The sequence below is a fragment of the Myxine glutinosa genome, chromosome 2 (genome assembly GCF_964187855.1).
Source record: "Myxine glutinosa chromosome 2, kmMyxGlut1.1, whole genome shotgun sequence".
Taxonomy (NCBI): Eukaryota; Metazoa; Chordata; class Myxini; order Myxiniformes; family Myxinidae; genus Myxine; species Myxine glutinosa.
In genome coordinates, this window is record NC_136262.1 from 64,670,168 (window position 1) to 64,695,707 (window position 25,540).

Consider the following 25,540-nt stretch of genomic DNA (forward strand, 5'->3'; position numbering starts at 1 on the left):
CATGAATAATCAGTCCCTGAAGGGAATAGGGTGCAAGGCCAAGTGTTAGAATGTGTAGCATGTAGTACCCATTTGAAAACTATTCACAGCTTCGCGGTGGTTATTTTAAAATAAATTGTTCAGAAATTTCGCAAAATTTGTCATCATCAAGTTTTAATCTACTTTGGTGACTACCAGAAATGAAAAACAGAAATCAAATCCGAGTTAAAATGAGGGTGTGAGGCCATATTTAGAAGCGTACGTAAAATAAAATAAAAAGGAGCATTATCTGCTGTATTACCATGGCTTGCAAAAGCAGCCTTTAGTGCACACTCCCATTAATAGTCTTCAAAAATGTGTTTCCATTTACCCCAACATTCAGTTTTCATTCATGCACTCCCTTACAGCCCCCCCCCCCCCCCCCTAGTGGGCATGCAAGGTTCAGGGCCACTCGGTTTCATGGTTTTAGAGTTATGAAGGAGACACACACATACTCGCACACACTGACACACAGACATTGGCTTTTATTATTATAGCCTGTTGCATATACCCATCAAGGACAAATTGTCAAGCCAAAATGTTCAATGATACGCTGTCTTATTACTGAACAAAGCTGGGATGGAACAAGAAAAGAAAAGGATGAAGAAGAAAATAAAATTAGAAAAACTAGCAACAGAACCCGCCCTACGGGCGGGGCTTCAATTGGGAAGCCCAAATGAAAAGGCAAAATACCAGAAATTGAAGGCTTTTTTTTATTTTAAACGATTCATATAAACGTCCGTTGAATCATATCACACGCAAATCATCAAAATCTAAACAGTACATGGCGCCCATTTTGAAAAAAGATTGAATTCTGCAAAACGGAAGCGGCTGCTACACGTCTTTCTCAGTCGCACGTTTATGTGTGAAGAGTGCGCGCCGAATCTGCAACACGGAAGCGGCCGCCACACCCGTTTCTCAGTCGCTTTGCACACGCTGCCGTGTTACTTTGGAGCCGCACGTTTATATAGGAAGAGTTCGTCAGGAGTTGATCTACTCTCTCCTGGTACGTAAAATTTCAACAAAAGCCACATCACTGTTCATATCGGTAAATATTATTCCATCGTGTTTGGGAAAATTGGAAAACTTGGAAAAAATGGAAAAACAATATAGCCTATTTTACTCCAGGGGATCCTGGGAATACCCACCCAAAATATCGTTGCAATCGGTTCAGCCGTTTTTGCGGTACCTTTGAATGGACAGACAGACGGACGGACATTTGGTGAATTATAGTAAGATAACAAAAATAAGAAGGAAAGAAGAAGAAGAAAAGAACAAAAGGCCAACACAGTGGTAAAAATGGAGACAACAACAACAACAACAACAACAACAATCTCGCTATGGTTGGCCTTGATGCACTACCGACTGATCTGGCATGGAAAATGCTTTGACAAATCTACCTTGACTGGTCCAAACAGAATAAGAAGGAAGAGTAAGAAGTAATTTCAAATGCTGTAAGTAGAATTGTAAGATATTGTTAATCATACCTATGAAGTGTATTGACTATGCGCAAAGCAGTAAGAGGGGAGGTGGGAAACAGGACAGACACAGACACCGTTGTATTATTTATATATAATTCAATGCACATTGTTTGACAACAGAAACGCAGGCCATTAGACCTTAGAAGTTTGCTGCATTTAAGTGACAAACCTTTTTGAATCCATCTACCCAGGCTGGATTTTTAGTAAGGGCATTTTATGAGATATTTCACAAATCTGTTAACTAAATTGTTACCAAAAAATTTCTTCACCAATATGTTTGTTAAAGGTGTGTAATAACATGTGTTAAAATGTTGAAGTTCAACTCCCGTGGGAAACCCAGAAAAAAAGCTGTTGAATTCGGGTACCGAAAAATTATTTTCGAGAATTTTTTTTTTTTTTTAATCGGCCATTAAGTAACTTATGAGGGGTCAAATAAGGGTTTTTCATGATTCTGAGTTGATTGTTAACATTTATATTTTCACTTTTACATTTACACACAAAGTAGCTTTTATTTCACATACATATATAATACTCAAGAGTTATTTCTCATTCACAATGTCAGAAGTTTCAACAGTCATTGTCTATGTCTTCTTCAGACTCAACAACATCATGACTGCAGTTTCTGCATGTAATGCCATTACAGACTCCACAGGCCGAGATGCACGTGACCCCATTCTTCTTGCAGCTGCATCGCCGGTTGCTGCAATCTCCATGACAATTACAGCTCGTGAACTGCAATAGCTCCTCAGGAGCCGTGGGGTCCAGTGTTGGAACTGGCTCATACCCATGCACACCTATTGTCCATCCATAGTCACTGGGGTTCAGAGACATGCTCTGTAGAAGGAGTTTTGTGTCTCCGTGTAAGACTCAGTGTATCCCAGCCGGTGGAACTTTTTGAGCATCCATTTTGACCCAAATTTATGATCAAGTTGTATGGCAAGCCCCATTTGGTGTGGCAATACTCCAGACCGAGGTTGACAGGCCTTAATAAAATTCTGCCCCCAAACGGCAACTCTTTCGTCTGTCTTGACAATCGGTCTCAAGAACATCTGAAGGCTTGCAGGAACAAGTGTCAGCTGACTATCGATGTCAGTCATACTGTGTGTGGTGGGGTATGACTTTGGACCTAAATCAATCAAGGCAATATCATTGGATATGAACTGGAGTGCCGTCTTTATGATCTGAGTCTTCTCATCTCCATGGTCAAGATTAGCATGATGCTCTCGCAGAATATTGTCGGTGCCATCTTTGAGACAGAGTACATCTGCCCTTCTTTCCTGTGTTGTGAAATACAAGGTGTCTTCGTATTTCTCTAGAAGTTTTATCTTTAGCCAATGCTTTGAATAAGAAAGGCTCTTCTCTGGTGACGGATCAAACTCCTGCAGCTTTTCATGGACTTGGTCCATGTTCATTACCCCATGCTCTAATTCTGAGTCTAACCATTCGCAGAATTCAATAAAAACTGCCTCTTGCTCCTCATCAATACTCCTCTGTCCTCTCTTCCTTTTTCCTTCCTCATCAGTCTTGGACAAACTGTCACCTCTCGCAAACATAAGTTTGCATCGCAAATGGTACAGTGTTTCTTCTGCTACCAAGTCGTTGATCCCTTCCAGGCGTCCAGTGACTTCAGTGCCCCAGTCATCCCCGCGACTCCGTGCTGTCTTCAGCAAGCTTGCCTTCAGTGTATCTGCAGTCAAATTATCTGGCACTCTGTATTTCTTTCTAGCTTGTGCTGGATTATTTTTGTAGAGCTGGGCTGGTTGGTTGCAAAGAATGCATACATCCTTATACAGGAGGTCAACTGACTGTGATCTTCTAGAACTGCAGCCAGTTGATGAACTGAACTCACAAGTAGTGCGTCTTCTCTTCAACTTTGATGACTCTTTCTCTGCCTTTGATGCTTGAGCTGACTTCTTGGTGGTTGCAACAAAGTTGTTGTACAGATCATTTTTACACTTCTGGTGGTACCTCAGTTTTCCTTCCTTTTGAGCCTCCTTCATACGTTCCACAACAGTAACATTTTCGACAGTTTCTGCTCGTTTCAATAAAGTTGAGCATCCCTTTGGAGTTGCCTGTATGAGCCTTTCAGCTGGTGTATCCGAGCGTGCACAGATGAAGCAATTGAGCACAGGTGGAGTAACGTCTTCATCCATATTGCTAGACTCCATGTCCTGCAAAGTAGAAAATGAGATATATTTAGAAATTATTTTTCCACAAAGGAGTGTCTGTGGTGAAATATAAATGTTAACAATCAACTCAGAATCATGAAAAACCCTTATTTGACCCCTCATAAGTTACCTAAGGGCCGATTTAAAAAAATACAAATTCTCGAAAATAATTTTTCGGTACCCGAATTCAACAGCTTTTTTTCTGGGTTTCCCACGGGAGTTGACCTTCAACATTTTAACACATGTTATTACACACCTTTACAAACATATTGGTGAAGAAATTTTTTGATAACAATTTAGTTAACAGATTTTCATATGTTTCCCTTACTATTTCTAATAACAAGACTTTGAACATCTATCACCCTAAAGCGCGGCGTTACGCGGGCTGCTTGCGAGCAAGGAGGAAGCGGACAAGCGGTAACTTATAAGCGTCTTTATTTCAGGAGCTCACTAACACTGGCGCGCTCCGGGCTGCGCACCCCGTGTATATCCTCAGGCCACGCCTACCCCTCGGGCGTGGCCGCCGCCCACTTGGTGCGCGGAATGATGTCACCACGCCAGTGGGCTTTCGTGTCCGCCACACACGCCCCCCCAGAATTCCCGCGCACCTGGAGGGCCAGTTTGCGGGGCAGACGGATGACCCGGCCGAAGCGCCCCCTGGCGATCGGCGGCGTCCGGGGTGCAGGGATGCCAGGTGGGATGCCCCTGGCTGCCCCTGGGATGGGTGCAGGACGGGGGGGCGGCGGGGCGGCGGGGCTGGGCGGTGCCGGGGGTCCGCCCGCAGGGGAGCGGCCCCGACGCGGGGGTCGGGCCACTGGCGGTGGATGGTCCATGTCGAGGTGGGCCGGCTTGAGGCGGTCTACAGAAACGCGGTCAGGAGTACCGCCGATGTCCAGGGTGAAGTGCTTCGCCCCGGTCTCCAGCATGCGGAAAGGCCCGTCGTACGGGGGCCGCAGTGGTGTCCGGTGGGCATCGTGGCGGACGAAGACGTACTCCGCCGTGCGAAGCTCCGGGGCGACGTGTGTCGGTGGGTGCCCGTGGCATGCCGTTGGCACCGGGGCGAACCTCTGGGCGGTCTCTTGCAGTGGTGCCGTGGTGCCGTGGAGTCGGGGAGGAACTCGCCTGGCACCCGCAGCGGTTGCCCGAAGACCAACTCCACTGCGGATGCGCGCAGGTCCTCCTTGGGCGCCGTCCGGAGGCCCAGCAGGACCCAGGGGAGCCTGTCGACCCAGCCGCCGTCGCGGAGGGTGGCCCAGAGCGCGGCCTTCAATGAGCGGTGAAATTGCTCACACAGGCCGTTAGCCTGGGGGTGGTAGGCCGTGGTTCGGTGCAGCCGGACCCCGAGCCCCTGCGTGACCGCCCCCCAGAGCTCCGAGGTGAACTGGGGGCCGCGGTCGGACGAGATGTCTGAGGGGGCGCCGAACCGGGCGACCCAGGTGGCGATGAAAGCCTGCGCGACGTCCGCCGCCGTCGTCGACGCCAAGGGCACGGCCTCCGGCCACCGGGAGGTGCGGTCCACCATGGTGAGGACGTGGGTGAAACCCCGCGAGGGGGGCAGAGGTCCCACCAGGTCCACGTGGACGTGGTCAAACCGGCGTTCCGGCACCGTGAACGGAGCCAACGGGGCCTGGGTGTGCCGGTGCACCTTGGCATGCTGGCACGCGAGGCACGTCCTGGCCCAGCCGCGGACGGCCTTCCGGAGGCCATGCCAGACGAACTTGTCGGCGATCAACCTTTGGGAGGCCCTCGCGCCCGGGTGGCACAGGCCGTGGATGGCGTCAAACACCTGGCGCTGCCAGCCTGCGGGCACGATGGGGCGGGGCCGCCCGAGGGAGACGTCGCACAAGAGGGCCGCGCCCGCGCCATCGAACGGCACCTCGGTGACGCGGAGGCCTGTGACGGCGGTCCGCAAGGCCTGGACGTCGGGGTCAGCGGCCTGGTCCGCTGCCATCCGGGCATAGTCGATGCCGAGGTGGACTGCGTGGGCGACGGCCCGGGAAAGGCAATCCGCCACCGGGTTGTCCTTCCCCGCGACGTGCCGGATGTCCGTCGTGTACTCGGACACGGCCGAGAGGTGACGCTGCTGCCGGGCCGACCACGGCTCGGTGACCTTGCCCATCGCGAAGATCAGCGGCTTGTGGTCGACAAAGGCCGTGAACGCACGGCCCTCGAGCAGATGGCGGAAGTGCCTGACCGCCAAGTGAAGCCCGAGCAACTCGCGGTCGAAGGTACTGTAACGGCGTTCGGGCGGGCGAAGCTGCCGGCTAAAGAACGCCAGCGGTTGCCAAGCTCCACGCACCCATTGCTCGTGCACCGCGCCCACCGCGTAGTCCGAGGCGTCGGTGGTCAGGGCGATCGGTGCATCGGGCGCCGGGTGCGCGAGCATGGTGGCGTTAGCCAAGGCGAGCTTCGCGCCCGTGAACGCCGTGTCCATCTGCTCGGTCCAGGTAACGTCGCCTTTGCCCGGCTTACCTCGGAGAGCTTCGTGCAGGGGGCGCAGGAGCTGGGCGATACGGGGCAGGAACCGATGGTAAAAGTTCACCATGCCCAGGAACTCCTGCAACCCTCTGATCGTGCGGGGGCGCGGAAACCCCTTCACCGCCTCCACCTTGGCCGGCAGGGGGACGGCTCCGTGCCTGGTGACACGGTGCCCCAGAAAATCGATTACGGCGACGCCAAACCGGCACTTTGCGGGGTTCACAATCAGGCCATGCTGGCCCAGGCGTTCGAAGAGTGTGCGGAGGTGGCGTAGGTGCTCTTCGCGGGACGCGCTGGCGACGAGGATATCGTCCAGGTAGACGTAGACAAAATCCAAGTCACGCAGGACGCTGTCCATCAGTCGCTGGAACGCCTGAGCCACATTCTTCAGACCGAAGGGCAGCCGCAGGAACTCGAAGAGTCCGAATGGCGTGATGACCGCCGTCTTCGGGACATCCTCAGGCCTGACGGGGACGTGATGGTAGCCGCGTATGAGTTCCACCTTTGAGAAGAAGGACATGCCCGCCAAACGGGCGGAAAAGTCCTGAATGTGGGGGACGGGGTAGCGGTCGGGAGTGGTGGCGTCATTGAGACGGCGATAGTCCCCGCACGGTCGCCATCCCCCGCCGGGCTTCGGCACGATGTGCAGCGGCGACGCCCAAGCACTCTGAGCGCCGAACGATGCCGAGTCGCTCCAGGGTAGCGAACACCGCTTTTGCCACCGCCAGCTTCGTCGGCTCGAGGCGGCATGCCCGGGCGTAGACCGGTGGCCCGACGGTGGGGATGTGATGGGCCACCCCGTGCTTGACGGCCCCCGCCGAGAAGGTGGGCCGCGTGAGGGCCGGGAAGCCGGCGAGGAGGCGGGTGAATGCGTCCGCTGCCGGAAGCGTACAGATCAACGTGGCCGGAACCGAAGCGTTCGGCAAGCCACTTGGCAAGCCGCTCGGCGAGCCGCTCGGCGAGCTGCTCGACGAGCTGGGCAGCGCACAAGCGAGCGAGCTGAACGTCTCGGCCTGGACAAGACGTCTGCGCTTTACGTCGACCAGGAGCCCATTAGCGCACAGGAAGTCCGCGCCAAGCAGTGCCATGGGCACGTCGGCGGTGACGAACGTCCATCGGAAAACCTACCCTCCGAACCGCAGAGAGAGGCAGCGTTTTCCATACGTACGGATGGGTGTCCCGTTCGCGGCAAGCAGCGCGGGGCCCACGCGAGCGGCGTGCTTGTCTGACGTACCGGCGGGAATGACACTCACCTGCGCTCCCGTGTCGCACAGGTAACGGTGCCCGGATAAGGTGTCCGTTATGAACAGCAGGCTGCTCGAACGGCCGGCGCTCATCGCCACTATTGAGCGCCGACCCGGGCGTTTCCCGACCTGTTGAAGGAGCATGGCGGATGACACTGCCGAGCCTCGTGGCCGAACTTGGCGTGGAACCAGCACCAGGCGGTGGAGCTGGAGGAGCGCGGCTGGCTCCGCCAGGCCGGTGGAGTTGGCGGGTTTCCCCGCGGTGGCGGCTTTCGCCGCGGCGGTGGGCGGGGCGTGGCGGCGGTCACGAGGTGCGTATCAGTATGCTGCGTATGCTGTGTAAGCTGATGCTGTGGATCAGCATCATCAGCAGCATCAGCCTCGAGGTCCGTGACGGCCGCAAAGTACCTGTCCGCCTCGGCTGCCAATGCTCGGGGTTCCGTTAGCACGGTCCCGGCCAATGCGAGGCGAACCTGCGCTGGAAGTTGGCGACGGAAAAGCGCCCGGAATAGAGAACCGGGGGCTTCGTCGCCCAACAGTGACAGCATATGGTCCATTCGGACCGACGGGCGCGTGTCGCCTCCCTCGGGGAGATCCAGGAGGCGGTCGGCCCGTGCGTCGTCCGTGAGGCCGAACGTGGCTAGGAGTAGCCGCTTGAGTGCCTCGTACTTGTGGCCGTCCGGTGGCTGGCGAAGGACGGACACAACTCGAGCAGCCGTGCCGGGCCCGAGGGAGGCGACGACGTGGCAGTAGCGCGTGTCGTCGCCGGTGAGGCGCCAAAGCTGAAATTGGGCTTCGGCTTGGACGAACCAGACTTCGGCCTAGGCCTCCCAAAATTCGGGAAGTTTGATGAAGTTGGCCATGGCAATGGCGTCGTGTGTGGAAGGATCGCTCCGGCAGATCCAACGTCAAGGGTCACCAGTAAAGCGCGGCGTTACGCGCGCTGCTTGCGAGCAAGGAGGAAGCGGACAAGCGGTAACTTATAAGCGTCTTTATTTCAGGAGCTCACTAACACTGGCGCGCTCCGGGCTGCGCACCCCGTGTATATCCTCAGGCCACGCCTACCCCTCGGGCGTGGCCGCCGCCCACTTGGTGCGCGGAATGATGTCACCACGCCAGTGGGCTTTCGTGTCCGCCACAACCCAGTGTTTATTATTACCATGCGTGGTAAGGAAATGTATGAGGGCGTGCAGAAAGGTAATGCCTTCTGTTCTTTTTCTCCAAAACAGGTAAAGGTATTCAAATGAAACAAAGCACAGTCCACACATTAGTTCTTCCCACCAACGAGTGCGAAGTTTCGTGATTCTGACAGGACATGTCTCAATGCTATGTTAGTCAAGATGGCAGAGAGCGGCATGACATTATTAGTGAAGTGAAGCGTGAAGTGTTCGAGATGAGATGGCTGGGGGCGGGATGATTGGGGGCGGGATGGCTGGGGGGCGGGGTGGCTGGAGGGCGGGGTGGCTGGGGGGCGGGGTGGCTGGGTGGCTGGGGGGCGGGGTGGCTGGGGGATGGGGGCGGGGTGGCTGGGGGGCTGGGATGGCCGGGGGGCGGGATGACCGGGGGCGGGATGACCGGGGGCGGGATGACCGGGGGCGGGATGACCGGGGGCGGGATGACTGACTGGAGATGAGAGTCGGGATGACTGACTGGAGATGAGTCGGGATGACTGACTGGAGATGAGAGTCGGGATGACTGACTGGAGATGAGTCGGGATGACTGACTGGAGATGAGAGTCGGGATGACTGACTGGAGATGAGAGTCGGGATGACTGACTGGAGATGAGTCGGGATGACTGACTGGAGATGAGTCGGGATGACTGACTGGAGATGAGTCGGGATGACTGACTGGAGAGGAGAGTCGGGATGACTGACTGGAGATGAGAGTCGGGATGACTGACTGGAGATGAGAGTCGGGATGACTGACTGGAGATGAGAGTCGGGATGACTGACTGGAGATGAGAGTCAGGATGACTGACTGGAGATGAGAGTCGGGATGACTGACTGGAGAGGAGAGTCGGGATGACTGACTGGAGATGAGAGTCGGGATGACTGACTGGAGATGAGAGTCGGGATGACTGACTGGAGATGAGAGTTGGGATGACTGACTGGAGATGAGAGTAGGAATGACTGACTGGAGATGAGAGTTGGGATGACTGACTGGAGATGAGAGTAGGGATGACTGACTGGAGATGAGAGTCGGGATGACTGACTGGAGATGAGAGTCGGGATGAATGACTGGAGATGAGAGTTGGGATGACTGACTGGAGATGAGAGTAGGGATGACTGACTGGAGATGAGAGTTGGGATGACTGACTGGAGATGAGAGTCAGGATGACTGACTGGAGATGAGAGTTGGGATGACTGACTGGAGATGAGAATTAGGTGCACATTATAATCCTGAGGGTAAGAGATGGTCAACGGATGTACCACCACAAAGGATCACCAGCCCCGACTTGGCTTCATCAGATTTGCATCTCTTCCCCAACCTTAATACCTTCATGGACAACATTTTTCTTCAGACGATATGAAGGCCGTTGTTAAGTGCTGGTTAGGTCAGCAGGAAGTACAATTATTCCATCGTGACTGCATCAGAAAACTGCTTGAATGTTGGCAGAAATGTGTGGCTCACGGTGGTGATTATGTTGAGAAATTAATATGCAACATTGTCGAATAACGATTTATGTTGGTATCTGTCTTTTTTATTTGAATATCTTTATGTGTTTTGAAGAAAGATAAAATAGGAAGCATTACGTTTCAGCACACCCTTGTATTATAATCAAAGCTGTGTTGGAGAAATGTAGAATTGAAGGAGGGAAATGGGAATATGAAATCACACGAGGCAATACCAATGGACCATGACCCAAAGGGGATATTGTGCAATTGTAACCTTATGGAATTTTTCAAGTTTGTCTTGTTAAGGATCTTGCTTAGGGGATAAATGGGCTTGCATGATAAACAAATATTTAAATAGCACATGTTCAGAGAATCTGTGTTGTGGTCATCGGGGAATTCGGATCGCCATAAGAGTATAAATAAATTGGCAGAATAAACCCCACAAGTGGAAAAAATCTGGAATAGCGCATTTAGGGCGCCATTCGTAAAGACTCTGCTCGGCTATTCACCGTCAGCAGATTCGTTACGGCCACATGGTTTTTAAACCGCTGCACATACGCAAAGGGCACAAGAGGGAACAGATTTGACCAATCCCCACCTGGCAGTTTATTCAAATATATTTTATGGTTTATTCAAAGCTGAAGCAAAAGCCCTTCAAGTGGGCATTTAAAGCTAAACATCATTACCTTGACGAATTAGAAGCTACAAAATGTGTTGTTTAAACTTTTTAAAACTAGTTTCGTTATTTTAAACTCATACATTAGGCCAAAAACGGTGACATACTTTTGTATGAAATGCCAGGTGCACCTCCATTCTTTAGAAAGAGAAAAATATATAATTGAATGCATCTTTCTGCCTGAAAACCTGAGAGATACTCAGAATCCGACCATTCCTTCCCTCCCCTAGCCGTTTAACTTGCAACATCTACAAGGATGGCTGCAGCATACAGTTCAACTGTATTTTCAGTTTGACACACCGATGACCTCGATCAGCCAACAAACATATGGATGCTTGTTTAAGTTTAAGAGGTATCAAACGAATCTTCCACAAGTTGATAATGTTATTCGGACACAAGTAGATAGAGCTTGGAAAATGTCACAAGACCTTTTCTTCAATTCTAAATAAACTTTAACATCGGTGCAGGGATATTAAGTAAGCTAGAGGCATTTCTCAATTGTGATAAGTTTCCTGGAAAGGCAGATTACTTCCTTAAGATAAGAATTCTTCATTTTCAAATCGGGTCAGGAATTGGAAAATACCAAAATTCCGAAAATCTTCCTACACGTTTCCAAACAAAACACTTTTGGGAAAGGAGTGCAGGGTAAAAGCAGTAGTTTGCTTACCATAAGTTTCATTTAGTCGCCTGGTTTTAGTCCATTATGAGTTTGAATCATACAAAAGTAGCAGCCATCTTGGATCTCATCAAGGGCACAGTCTTCTGCAGCCTTCAATCTGTGTTATGGGAATTTGAGCTGGCTGTCCTACATCTTTCTGGACAAATAAGGAATAATTTTCTTTTTCACAAGTTGGCTCTACCTTGGTAATCTTTCAACTTTAAGAAATTTCATATACACTTTCCTATTACAACTGCTGCCTTTTTCAAATGTACCCTTGATACCCTAATATGTAACACACCTTTCTGCTGTAAAACTGTTCCTGGCTCAGCAAGTAACATTCATCATCATCAAACACAGGTAGCCGACTTCACCGAGGACCTCTGCATGGGCCAGATTTACCACAGTCGATGACATCACAAAGTGAAGTTCCAACATCTGATCCAATCCTTGGAATCCATGAGTCTTATAGTTTGCTCCCGCCTTTGGTCAGGAAGTGTTGCCCTTTCACAAGCAATATTTCACTTAAATGCATTACCTAGGTAAGTGAAGCTGCTTTTAAATATACCTGGTGGTAAGCTGCGTTCACCTAGGTATTCACTAGGTAACTAGATAATTACTTTTGATCTCCATGACAACTGGCTAAACCCAGCAAGGAACGCAGCATTTGGTGCAACTGCCCACCCAAATGATTGGGCCACAAGTGAGCTCATGCCACCCCACTACTACCCTCCCCCCTCACCTGATGAGACTTTCCTGACTGGGGCAAGGATGTAGTGAGCCTAGTAAGGCTAGAAAGGACCACCCTTTTCAGCCAGAGAAAGGTGAATGTAAGAGGGTACCATCTCCGACAGTACGTCATGCATAGACTGGGTTCACCGCCTAACTCATACCATAATGTCCAGAAATCTACCCGAGAGGGCAACCAGCAGCCGTGGAGCCCACCAGGCCAAAATACTGAATGGTGTTTGTAAGGGGGCACAATCTCTGGCACATGATACTTCGCTCCAGTGCCACTACCTAGATGCACAACCTCCACCAATGTTGTGTGTCGGCCCCTTCCTTGCCCCGGCTCATCTTCCTCATCGCTCAATGCTATGACCAACAAAAGGTCCCCAATCCACTTGCCCAGATGTGGGATACCCCTATATGTCATGGCACCTACTTTCTGATAGGCTACTCATCTAGCTGATCAACTTTGTGCAAAATAATCATACAGAAATCAATAAATCAAATCAAATCAAGGTAGTTGTTAATTCTAGCAAAGAACTAGTGGTCTGTGTTGGTGGCATCTGAGTATAAAAAAAACAGTTTGGGTTATCAGTTTGAAAGTTTGGGTTATATCATGAGAGTTTTGGTTATGCGTCGTGAAAAAAAAAATACAGAAGCGCTGACATTGAGCGCAGCCCTGCCTCAGAACGAGTCATAATATGAAAAGAAGGGAAATTTATAGGTCAACCATGTCAACCAATTTGACGTCAGGAAGGGCATCCGGCCATAAAAACATTGCCTCAAATAGGGAACCATGATTGTCACAACTTATTTCAACCGAAAGTTATATTTTGAACACAGGAACATGAATAGGAAGGCAAGATTGCTGTTTTACTGCACTTCGTCTGAATTTTTCCCAATCGCACATGCACAGAAAGGTGAGAGATAATGTTTTTAGTCTTTATTCCTGTCGAGCAGTCAAACATTGAAAATCATTCCAAATAGGGAACCGGGGAACGACATAAAGGACAGAAACAACAATTATGAATAACTAATGTAATGTCACCCAGGTGGTGGTGTAAAAGACACCGAGTCTGTCCTGGTGGTGGCGTAATAGACACAATTTCTGTCATTAACTATCCTTGTGCATGAAAATGAAAATTGGTTGAAGAATAACAAGGACAAAGGCAATTATATTTCCCCTTCCCCAATTTTTTCAGTTAACCTGTCACATGCATTAGGCAACAAAATGGCTTCCTGATAAAAACTGATGCCACAGTTTGATCTTACACACTACCTGGGGTTGTTCCAAGAGGACTCTTCTCGGACACTGTCAAGTCAAACCTTACATATAGTGGGTGCTCAACGAACGGTCTTCTACCGACTCCTCACTGGCCTTGCTCCCCCAGCTCTCTCTGGGCTCTGTCCCCCAAATACTCCTACAGGTCGCACAAGATCTGCCAGCAACCCTCTTATGGTTAAACTGCCAAAATCTAGGCTCTCTGCTCACCTTCACTCCTTCATTCCTCTTTTCTCCCGCCTCTGGAACAAACTCCCTCACTCTCTTTAATCCCACTCCTCCCTCCAGGTCTTTAAAACAGCTTTTCACCACCATCTCTTATCTTCCCCCATCCAAAACCTTGATCTTTTCTACCCCCATTAATTCAACCCAGATCCACTTTTCTGAAATACCGACTTCGTTCCTGGAAGTCCTAGCTGTGTCCATGTGTTTTTTGGGGGGTTTTTTTTTACTCCATGTGCTTTTTACTTCCCCCACCCCCCAATCCCCTTCCCACACCTCCTCCCCCAAGCCCTCTCCCTTCCACGGATCTTCCGATGTCCCTGCTCTCAAATGTTGTACTTGTGTGCTTCCTCCTCTCTCCCCATCAGGTCTCCCGCTCCCTTTATTTTGTCTTATGTGTCCAGTTTTTTTTTTTTTTGTCTTTCATGTCAGCTCTTACACGAGCGTCGATCTTGTATACTAAATATATATATATATATATATATATATATATATATATATATATATATATATATAAATATATATATATATATATATATATATATAAATATATATATATATATATATATATATATTTGCATTTTTAGGGCTCTGACAGAATTAGGCTCCTGGACATATATTATTTAGACCCATGTGAGTACAAGAAACCCCAAGCAGAACTCCTCATCTTGTCACAGCATGCAATAAAAAATATCACCAAATGGTCCTTTTGTGACTTTGTGGTGGTTGATGAAGTTGGAAAGAGGATTGACGAGAAGCGGAAGAAGCTCAAGGAGTGGCAGAAGGCGAAGGGTATGGGAGCAGAAACAGCAGAGTATGAAAGTTATAAGGCAGCCAGGAAGGCTGCAAAGAAAGAGGAAGCAAAGGTGCAGGAGGCATGTAGGAAAATGTGCGTAGAACGCTTTGATTCGGAAGAGGGTCAGAAAGCAGTATTCAGGATTGCAAAGCAGATAGCGAAAGAGAGGTGTGATGTGATGGGGGTGAGTTGCTTGAAGGATGAAGTGGGACAAATCGTTGTCGACCCAGATGGAATTAAAGGAAGATGGAAAAGATATATGGAAATGCTGTTGAATACAGAGAATGAATGGGATGGCAACATAGAGAGTAACCCAGTTTTAGGACTGGCAGAGAAGATAACTGAGAAGGAAGTTGAGGAAGCGATAAAAGCAATGAAGAGTGGAAAAGCGGGAGGGCCGACGGGAGTTGTGGGAGATATGTTGAAGGCAGCAGGAAGTTGGGGTGTGAAGAGAATGACAGAGATCTGTAATCTGGTGGTGAAAGAAGGCCGCATTCCAGTGGATTGGGAACTGAGTACCCTCGTCCCTCTATACAAGGGGAAAGGTGACCCTCTGGAGTGTGGCTCGTACCGAGCGATAAAGTTATTGGCGCATGGAATGAAGGTATCGGAAAGGGTGTTGGAGAGGAGGATAAGGAAGAAAGTGAAGATCGACGAAATGCAGTTTGGATTTATGCCAGGAAGAGGAACGACAGACACGCTTTTCATTGTGAGGCAATTGCAGGAGAAGTACATGGAGAAGAGGAAGAAGTTATTTCTTGGGTTTGTTGATCTGGAGAAAGCATTCGATAGGGTTCCACGCAAAGTATTGACATGGGCATTGAGGAAGTTAGGAGTGGAGGAATGGTTGATCAGAGTAGTGATGGCAATGTACAAAAGAGCGCGCACAGCTGTAAGGACGAAGGACGGGAACAATGGTGAGTTTGAGGTGAAGGTGGGAGTGCATCAGGGGTCGGTACTAAGTCCACTACTATTTGTAGCTGTGATGGAGGTGCTGGCTCAGAACGTAAAGGAGGGTTTACCGTGGGAGTTGTTGTATGCAGATGATCTGGTGTTGATTGTGGAAAGTATGGATGGACTGAAGGAAAAGATGAACAAGTGGAAGGAATGTATGGAGACAAAAGGTCTGAAGGTGAATATCGGAAAGACGAAGGTGATGGCAAGTGGTAAAGCATGTGGTGAGGTGGAAAGAACTGGGAAGTGGCCCTGTGCTGTGTGTAGGAAGGGTGTCGGAGTGAACTCCATTCAATGTACAATGTGCGCTGAGTTGGTTCATCAAAAATGTAGTGGTCTGAGAGGGTCATTAACCAGTGTGGCAGCTACATTCAAATGTAAGGTGTGCACAGAGGGAACTGCAGATGAATGTTGAGTTGGATCTTGGAGACGGCGTGAAGCTGGAAGGTGTTGAAAACATTTTGCTACCTCGGAGACATGCTGAATGGAGAAGGTGGATCAGACTCGGCAACGGTTGCTCGAGTGAGATGTGCATGGAAGAAGCTTCGGGAACTGAGTGGCGTGCTGATGATGAGGGGAGTGTCGTTGAAGCTGAAGGGAAAGGTGTATGCTGCATGTGTGAGAAGCGTTATGATTTATGGGAGCGAGACATGGGTAATGAACGTAGAGCAGCGACGAAGGTTGGAAAGGGTGGAAATGCGAATGGTTCGACGGATGTGTGGAGTATCGTTGAGAGAGAGGAAGACAAATGATGAATTGTGAAAGATGATGGGAATAGAGCCTGTGATTGATGCCGTGAAGAGGAACAGGTTGAGATGGTTTGGTCATGTGTTGAGGAAGGATGAAAGTGACTGGTTGAGAAGAGTGATGGAAATGAATGTAGAAGGAAGTAGAGGACGGGGAAGACCGAGAAAGACTTGTATTGGCTAAAGATGGTGGAAGAAGAAATGCGGGCAAGGGGGTTAACAAGGAGAGATGCAGAAAATAGGGCAAAATGGAGAAGATTGTCATGGGGACCGCAAGGCTAACCCCCGCTCTCGTAGGGAAAATGGCCTTTAAAATGCATGTTGTTGTTGTTGTTGGTCCTTTGTGACTAATTTACCTGAGCAAGAGCAAAGGTAAATTTATGGTTGATACTTAACCTTTAAAAGTGAACAGACTTGTGCATTGCAGCTCTTTTGATAGACAAACTTACAGTTCAGAATTCGCTCTTCAACGGCCCGTAGCTGTGCCATGGAAGTCGGCCACCAGGAAGTTAGGGATGTCCAGGTCCGCTCTGGTCTGCATGGAAGAACAGGATAGATTTATTTTCTTAATTATAATGTTCCATATATTTGTAGTTATTTTAACCAACCTAAGAATCAACATAAACTTTGAAAACGACAGCACTCCAAACTCGCATTAAGGTGAATTTTGATCGTTAAGATGTTCAACATTAATGCATGGGTATGGCCCATATTAAAGTAGGATAAAAGTATAAAAAGTGTGCAGGGAGGGGTGGGTGGTCATTGAAGTTTTACAGTCTCATGGAGGAGGAAATGTGAGGAGAGGAAAAGGGCAGGGCAGGCCGATGCACAATTCAGGAATGGAGGTGCTGGACTGGGTAGGAACGTGCAATTCCGCAGAGTGAGGGTACAGGCAGTGCGAGGGTGCAGCAAGTGCAGGCAGGGTGAGGGTGCAGTGAATGCAGGCAGGGTGAGGGTGCATTGAATGCAGGCAGGATGAGGGTGCAGTGAATGCAGGCAGGGTGAGGGTGCAGTGAGTGAAGGCTGGGTGAGGTTGCAGTGAGTGTAGGCAGGGTGAGGATGCAGTGAATGAAGGCAGGGTGAGGTTTCAGTGAGTGTAGGCAGGGTGAGGATGCAGTGAATGAAGGCAGGGTGAGGATGCAGTGAATGCAGGCAGGATGAGGGTGCATTGAATGCAGGCAGGATGAGGGTGCAGTGAGTGAAGGCTGGGTGAGGTTGCAGTGAGTGTAGGCAGGGTGAGGATGCAGTGAATGAAGGCAGGGTGAGGATGCAGTGAATGCAGGCAGAGTGAGGGTGCAGTGAATGCAGGCTGGGTGAGGGTGCAGTGAATGCAGGCAGGGTGATGGTGCAGTGAATGCAGGCAGGGTGAGGGTGCAGTGAATGCAGGCAGGGTGAGGGCAGTGAATGCAGGCTGGGTGAGGGTGCAGTGAATGCAGGCCGGGTGAGGGGCAGTGAATGCAGGTATGGTGAGGGTGCAGTGAATGCAGGCAGGGTGAGGGTGCAGTGAATGCAGGCAGGGTGAGGGTGCAGTGAATGCATGCAGGGTGAGGGTGCAGTGAATGCAGGCAGCATGAGGGTGCAGTGAATGCAGGCAGGGTGAGGGTGCATTGAATGCAGGCAGGGTGAGGGTGCAGTGAATGCAGGCAGGGTGAGGGTGCAGTGAATGCAGGCTGGGTGAGGGTGCAGTGAATGCAGGCTGGGTGAGGGTGCAGTTAATGCAGGCTGGGTGAGGGTGCAGTGAATGCAGGCAGGGTGAGGGTGCAGTGAATGCAGGCAGGGTGAGGGTGCAGTGAATGCAGGCAGGGTGAGGGTGCAGTGAATGCAGGCAGGGTGAGGGTGCAGTGAATGCAGACTGGGTGAGGGTGCAGTGAATGCAGGCAGGGTGAGGGTGCAGTGAATGCAGGCAGGGTGAGGGTGCAGTGAATGCAGGCAGGGTGAGGATGCAGTGAATGCAGGCAGGGTGAGGGTGCAGTGAATGCAGGCAGGGTGAGGGTGCAGTGAATGCAGGCAGGGTGAGGGTGCAGTGAATGCAGACTGGGTGAGGGTGCAGTGAATGCAGGCAGGGTGAGGGTGCAGTGAATGCAGGCAGGGTGATGGTGCAGTGAATGCAGGCAGGGTGAGGGTGCAGTGAATGCAGGCAGGGTGAGGGCAGTGAATGCAGGCTGGGTGAGGGTGCAGTGAATGCAGGCCGGGTGAGGGGCAGTGAATGCAGGTATGGTGAGGGTGCAGTGAATGCAGGCAGGGTGAGGGTGCAGTGAATGCAGGCAGGGTGAGGGTGCAGTGAATGCATGCAGGGTGAGGGTGCAGTGAATGCAGGCAGCATGAGGGTGCAGTGAATGCAGGCAGGGTGAGGGTGCATTGAATGCAGGCAGGGTGAGGGTGCAGTGAATGCAGGCAGGGTGAGGGTGCAGTGAATGCAGGCTGGGTGAGGGTGCAGTGAATGCAGGCTGGGTGAGGGTGCAGTTAATGCAGGCTGGGTGAGGGTGCAGTGAATGCAGGCAGGGTGAGGGTGCAGTGAATGCAGGCAGGGTGAGGGTGCAGTGAATGCAGGCAGGGTGAGGGTGCAGTGAATGCAGGCAGGGTGAGGGTGCAGTGAATGCAGACTGGGTGAGGGTGCAGTGAATGCAGGCAGGGTGAGGGTGCAGTGAATGCAGGCAGGGTGAGGGTGCAGTGAATGCAGGCAGGGTGAGGATGCAGTGAATGCAGGCAGGGTGAGGGTGCAGTGAATGCAGGCAGGGTGAGGGTGCAGTGAATGCAGGCAGGGTGAGGGTGCAGCAATATAGATAAGTAGGAATGACGCCAGGGAGTTTTATTAGAGATTAAACTATTAAATATGTCGGTTCTTCATTCTGCAGGAAGGATCGCAGATCTAGAGTTGTGTGTAATTTTGAAGGAGCAGGAGATGGGGACATTGAAGGACGGTCAAAGGAGATCATATTGGGTCACGGCAGGAAGACGTTTGTTGTCGTACACCTCAGAGCAAATGATGGAGGGAAAGTTTACTCAGAGTATTTTAAAAATAGGTCCAGGATATTGGTTAAGTGACTGAAAGCAAAGGGTTGTGAGGTAATGTTCTCTGGTATTCTCCCAAAATTAGGAAATGGAGTAGAAATTATGAGCAGTGATAGATGTACACCTATGGCTGAAAGGATGGTGTTGGGAGGAGGATTTTGCATTGACAAAGCAATGGGAATCATTTGAGGGGCCAACGTTGTGTTCCCAGGATGAAGTAGACAGGACTTTATACATTAGAGAAGAGGCGATTATGAGGGGATACGATGGAGATGTTTATGATAATGAAGGGAAGCAGAAAAAAAAAAGTGCAGAGTTCTACAGCAGAATAGACAGAGATTTGAACAGGGGCCATAGCCTGAGAGTAAAGAAGAGAGGAGATTAAGACAGTGGTCAGACAAGGGTCTTTCACTCTCACTCAGAGAGAGGCTAGGGTCTTTCACTAGCTCTTCCACGAGCCTCGACTATGTATACAAGAAAATAAGCCTAAACAAAAACAAAAAAAAAACTATATATATATATATATATATGAATGGAATGGTCTCCCTGTAAAGATAGTGGCAGCAGAACGAGTAAATAGGTTTAAATTTGAATTGGAGAGGTACCTAGATGTATGGGAGCCTGCCCCCTTCTTCTGCACCAAGAGCAGTGCATGGATATTGGCAGGGCTTGTAGGTAGTTTGAGTATGGATTGGTGATTGTGAAGTCTGTGAGAGGGTCACAACATGGAATAGTGTCAGTGTTGTATATTCTTCACCCTAAAATTGCCTTCAGCCCCCTCCACCCCCTTCTCACCCCTCCACTAAAAACAACAAACTTTATTTCACTTTGGACACCCTGGTGATATCCCTAAGCCCACCACACTCTCCTCAACCCCACTCCGCCTCCCATACCCACAATTAAATGAAGTCATTAGCTTGACAGATTTATTTAATCTGGCGTTGGTGTAGAGCAGGCATGGTGGGCCAAGTGGCCTCCTCTTGCGCCAAATTTCCTTGTTATAGCTTTGCACGCCAAGCCCAGCAGCTGGCGCCCCAAGTGGTCACCTGGATCGCCTGCCCCTAAATCCAAACACCTATCGAAATCCCATTTAAACTTATCCAGCCCCTCTGCTGCCACTACCTTCCCAGGGAGACCATTCCACGCATTTACAACTCCACGACCAGAGGTGGATTAACATTTTTGGGGGCCCTGGGTACAAAAATATTGAGACCCAAAACATCCCCCAAAAACACGAATACATGAAAATGTATTCATACATGGACTCTATTCAATGTTACACTGAGTAAAAAAAGGATACACTCAGGACTAGGTACATCTACCAAGACTGACTAGCTGATTGGTAATGAACACACCCCAGCACTTTCATTGGTGTGTTCATTACAAAGTTTTTATTACTTGCAAAATCGAAGATTTTTCAACTATATTGGTTTGTCTTGTGCGTAATTCAGTCTGTTTTCCTGTTTGGTCTGTTTGTCTGTGTGTATGTAAATCGCCTACAGGTCAATTTTAAACCGATCTTCATGAAACTTCACCAAATGGTAAACTTGGCCATAAGGAAAAAGCCTATTGATTTTGAGCTCAAAAGGTCAAGATAGGCCAAAGGTCAACAATTTTGTCGTTATTTCTAAAATTCTCAATTTTCATCCGATTCACTTGAAATTTGAAGAGACGCCACGATCCCCCCAGCTCTCTCTGGGCTCTGTCCCGCAAATATTCCTACAAGTCGTACAAGATCTGCCTGCAACCCTCTTATGGTTAAACTGCCAAAATCAAGACTCTCTGCTCACCTTCACTCCTTCATTCCTCTTTTCTCCCGCCTCTGGAACAAACTCCCTCACTCTCTTCAATCCCACTCCACCCTCCAGGTCTTTAAAACAGCTGTTCACCACCATCTCTTATCTTCCCCCATCCAAAACCTTGATCTTTTCTATCCCCGATAATTTCACCCCAATTCCACTTTTTGAAATACCAACTTCTGTCCTGGAAGTCCTTGGTGTCCTTGTGTTTTATACTTCTCCCACCCCCCCCCCCCCTTCCCACGCCTCCTCCCCCCCACACATCTCCCTGCTCTTAAATGTTGTGTGCTCTCAAGTGTTTGTGTGCTTCCCATTCTCTTATCTTCCGCTCCCTCTTTTTATATCTTTTGTTTGTCTGGTTGATTTGTTTGTGAAGTAAATGTCAGCTCTTTCACGAGCCTCGATTCAGTATACAAAAAAAAAAGAAAAAAAAAAAGACTGACCGGAACAGACCGGAAGCGGCCGCGCAGTACTACACCATGGCAATGGAACATCGAGCAGGCAGACCGAGAGCCACGCCCAGAAGGACGCGTGATTGCCAGGGGAGGGGCGAGTAATAAGCAGGTCGCTGATTGGCAGAGTAGGGAAGATGAAGGACGTGCCACACGATGACATAACACCAAAGGCGCGAAGCGCGAAGCCAATCAGAGAGGAGGGCGTGAAAGACGTGCAAGAAACGACGCGCTGATTGGAGGAAAAGCGCCGGTGATGTGCGGAGGGCGCGAAAGACGTGCAAGAAGCGACGTACTGGTTGGAGGGGAAGAGAGCTGACATCAGGAGACGGCCAGTAAAACCACTCGCTTGCCGACATTTCCTTCTTCTCGTTTTTGGATTCTTCCTACCCTTCTCTGTCTCTGTCTCTGTCTGTGTCTGTCTTCCTGCCTTCTCGCTTCCCGTTTGGACCTTTGTTTGTTGAGCGCTGACAATCATCCTCCCCTGTTGTTCGTGCTCCTGGTGCCTGCATACGAGTGCTGTGGCGTGGGACGGACCGTGTAGCGAGGCCGGTGTTCGCGCCAACGACCGAGCGGTTCGCGCCAACCGGAGCTGTGGTCGGACGACGTGCTCAAGCCGACGATTCCTGAAGGACGCTGCATCCAGACAAAGATAAGACGCATCCACAAACACAACATTTGTTTTATTTATTCTTCCATTTGTCGTGTAGTCGAAGTCTGTGTGGGAGCGCTCCATTATAGGGGTTTAGTTTTTACCGGCTCGTTTCTGTGTATCGGGGTCCTGCAATAAAGCCACGTTATTTTTGTATATAAAATTCGCCTCGGTTTGAGTTTCTTTCCAAAAGGTGAAGACATCACCAAGGTCGACCAGGTAAGTTGGTATTCTTCATTCCGTCTCGCGTGTCATCCGCCATTAATTGGATAACGCCTTCATTAAGCTCGATTGCCATCCGTGGCGTACTCTTGGTGTTAACTGAGCCAGCCACAGGACAATGCTTTTTATTATTGCCAATTATTATTACTTTTCCAATATGTTATATCAGGTTATTGAAAGGATCAGAAAATGCATGATATTATAACACGTTATATCAGGTTATTGAAAGGACCAGAACATGCATGATATTATAACATGTTATATCAGGTTATTGAAATGATCAGAACATGCATGATATTATAACATGTTAGATCAGAGGAGGGAGTAACCAGGACGAGATATTAAGGAATCAGAGAAATCTTGAAGGAGGAAAGTTTCTGTTAAGCAGATTACGTCTGGTTTGTCAGAAGCAACCTGTATGGAGAGATCAATCAGGTTTGAGCGAAGGCCCCGGATGTTCGAGGTCCATACCGTTAAGGAAGAGGGAGGGGGAGTATCAGGTGCAGGACAGGGGAGGAGAGGGGTAGGGTATGATGAAGGGTGAGAGGGGGAGGTAGGGAGAGCTGTTGATTGTGTGTCAGAGATTGCAGAAGACCTAGGAGAAAGGGAAGGACGAGGACGACAAAAGGTTTGATGGTGATGGGATAAGGCACAGTGAGGGGTTGTTTGAGGGGGGTGGGGGGGGCAGAGCAAAGTAGAAGGTTGGAGGAGGTGGAGGTATGAGATAGAAGGGAGACGAAGTGAGGAGGAGGCAGCTTTGAGGAGGAGGGGGGAGGGGGGAGAATTGGAGAGGGATGGTAGGAGGGGAGATTTGAAGGGGAGGGGTTGGGGAGGAGTTTTGAAGGGGAGGGGCGAGGGGGGAGTTTTGAAGGGGGGGGGGGGAGTTTTGAAGGGGAGGGGAGAGGGGCGAGTTTTGAAGGGGAGGGGAGAGGGGGGAGTTTAGAAAGTGGATGATTAATGAAAAATTAACATTTATTACAAACTGGGTTTATTGTGATTTTCAAGTCAGAGATCCGTTTAAAAACGATAGAGGAGGGGTGGAATGAAGGTGAGTTTAGAGAATGTAGGGAGGAGGAACTGAAATAGATTGAATTTATTTTTGAAGTGGAATGATTGAAAAAGCCTTTCAAATGGGAAGAAAAACAGCGTGTTGTAATAAACCACTGAATAAAACACTGCAGGGGAAAGTTTAAACATATTTAAATAATATTTAAACAAAACCATGAAAAACAATCTGGGAAAAGACCCTGCAGTGAGGATGTGGATTTGAGAAAGGAGGAGAAAGGGTTGAGTGAATATGGAGGAAACTAGAGTTGGAAAAGCCTGGAGAAAGAGATAAAGGGGGCGAGGCACAAGGCGAGACGAGGGGGCGAGAGAACAATAATTATTAAAGTAATGTCTTTTTGTTTGTTTGTTTGTTTTTTGGTTGGTAAGGTTGTTGGTATGGTTGGTAGTTGGTAAGGAACCGTACGTTGGCAAGCCATAGCAAGCTGATTGGTAAGTGAACACACCTTGATGAGCTGGACAGACTGAAGACCCTTTTCTGATTCTGCCGCTTGTGTAATGAAAAAAGTTAATTTCGGGTGATTTTCAACCCTTTCCGCCTTTTGTTACCTCCGCAACCGAAGGTGGATGGAGGTTATGTTTTTACCCCTGTCTGTTTGTGAACAGGATATCTTAAAAAGTTATGGACGAATTCGGTTGAAATCTGGTGGAGAGGTTGGGTGTGTGACAATGACGAAATGATTAAATTTTGTTGAAGATCCGGATCTGGATCTGGATCAGAGAATTTGAAAGTGATTTTTCACCATTGAGAGATTGGGCAAAAAACGATATATAACACGATATTTCAAAAAGTTGTGGACTGATGATAAGAAAACTAGGTTGACGAGTTGTCTAAGTGACTAGAACAAGCCGATTAGATTTTGAGTTCAAGTCGGATCCACATCCGCACTATCAGTGTCCGACCTAACAAAATGTAAACTGCTCACCTACTCTCTCTACCAGGTATACTCTCCAGCAAGTGACGTTCTAGTTGAGCTGTGTTTCACTTTTCAAAACCGCTGGGGTAGTTTCATTTTATCCTCAATACAGGTGTTCTGATTTTATAAACCGCAACGTTCCGCCATGAGCACGGGATGGTCCATCTACTAATGATGGTTGTTTTGTGATTGTACAATATATTGTAGTGTGGATTTGCTAAAAAAAATATTGATATGTAAAAACATTTGGAATTATACTTTTTTTTTTATTGTGATAATCGTTGCATTTATATCCATTAAATGTAGTTATTATTCCACTTAACTTGCTTTTTCCACTAAAACTAACCTCACCCCATAATTTTCTAATATTCCTGTCGAGTTAAACGTCAGGGGAAACGTTTTTTTGATCGATTCATCACGTGACAATGTTTTCTTTCCTTGAGATGAAGCATTCCCTTTACACTGTGTTAATCACCACTCACAAGGCGATATGTTTTGAGGGCAATGTGAGATCCCGACCTCGGTCTCATCTCGAAAGATTATGAACCACGATCGGTCTCTCGTTATGTCTCATCTCTCGTGATCTCGGGTTGCATTCGTTGCATCATGTCATTTAATTTGGGGGCCCTGGGCACGTGCCCAGTGTGCCCGTGCGTTAATCCGCCACTGTCTATGACTAAAAGACCCCTGCCTTAAAACTGTCTTACCCTCATCTTTTTTACCCTCAGGTTATGGCCCCTGGTCCCAACAATGTCCACTCTGCTTAAAATCTGCAACGTACCTATCTTGTCCACACCCAACATTATCTTAAACATCTATATCATATCCCCTCAATCACCTCCTTTCCAATGTAAAAAGTCCTGTCTCCTTCAAATGTTCCTCATAACTTAGTCTAGTTAGCCCTGTAATCAATCTCAAAGCTGTACCTTCTCTACGGTGGTCAAGTCCTTAGTCGGATGTGGTGATCAAAACGGTGTGCAATATTCGAGATGAGGCTTCACTTCTGCCACGTGGCAGGAAGTCCTTGTCAGATCGCGGTAACATTTCTCAGTTCTGCTTAATGGGAAAACACACAGAAAGATTTATACAGCGAATGTTGCAGAGTGTCTGAAGGGGAAAGACGAAGCATAGACACAAACTAGTGGGCAGGGGAGGACAATAGTTTTCTGAATACTTCATTTGACACTAGTTAATTACATTAATTACATGACACTTATTCTGACATGCACTATGAAATAACGATTATAATCTACTCTGCATTTACTCCATAAGCCATCTCCATAACAATGCTGATCTTGAAGGAATGTTTGTTTAACTGGTTAGACAAAATAAATTCAGGAAGCTTTTATTGCAA

At 48.9% G+C, this 25,540-nt stretch overlaps 1 protein-coding gene across 6 annotated transcripts in view; it reads right to left on the reverse strand.

The window, feature by feature from the left end:
• Positions 1-25,540, reverse strand: part of LOC137421724 ((Lyso)-N-acylphosphatidylethanolamine lipase) — a 62,178-nt gene that overhangs the window by 31,940 nt on the left and 4,698 nt on the right. For 2 of the 6 annotated variants that reach the window (XM_078773385.1, XM_078773389.1), the window contains exon 2: positions 16,517-16,602. In XM_078773385.1, the coding sequence (XP_078629511.1) occupies positions 16,517-16,602 (86 nt within the window). Of the gene's footprint in view, positions 1-1,570; positions 3,671-16,516; positions 16,603-19,684; positions 19,787-25,112; positions 25,243-25,540 lie in introns of those variants that run through there. The other 4 variants (XM_078773388.1, XM_078773384.1, XM_078773387.1 and 1 more) reach the window with 4 other exon arrangements.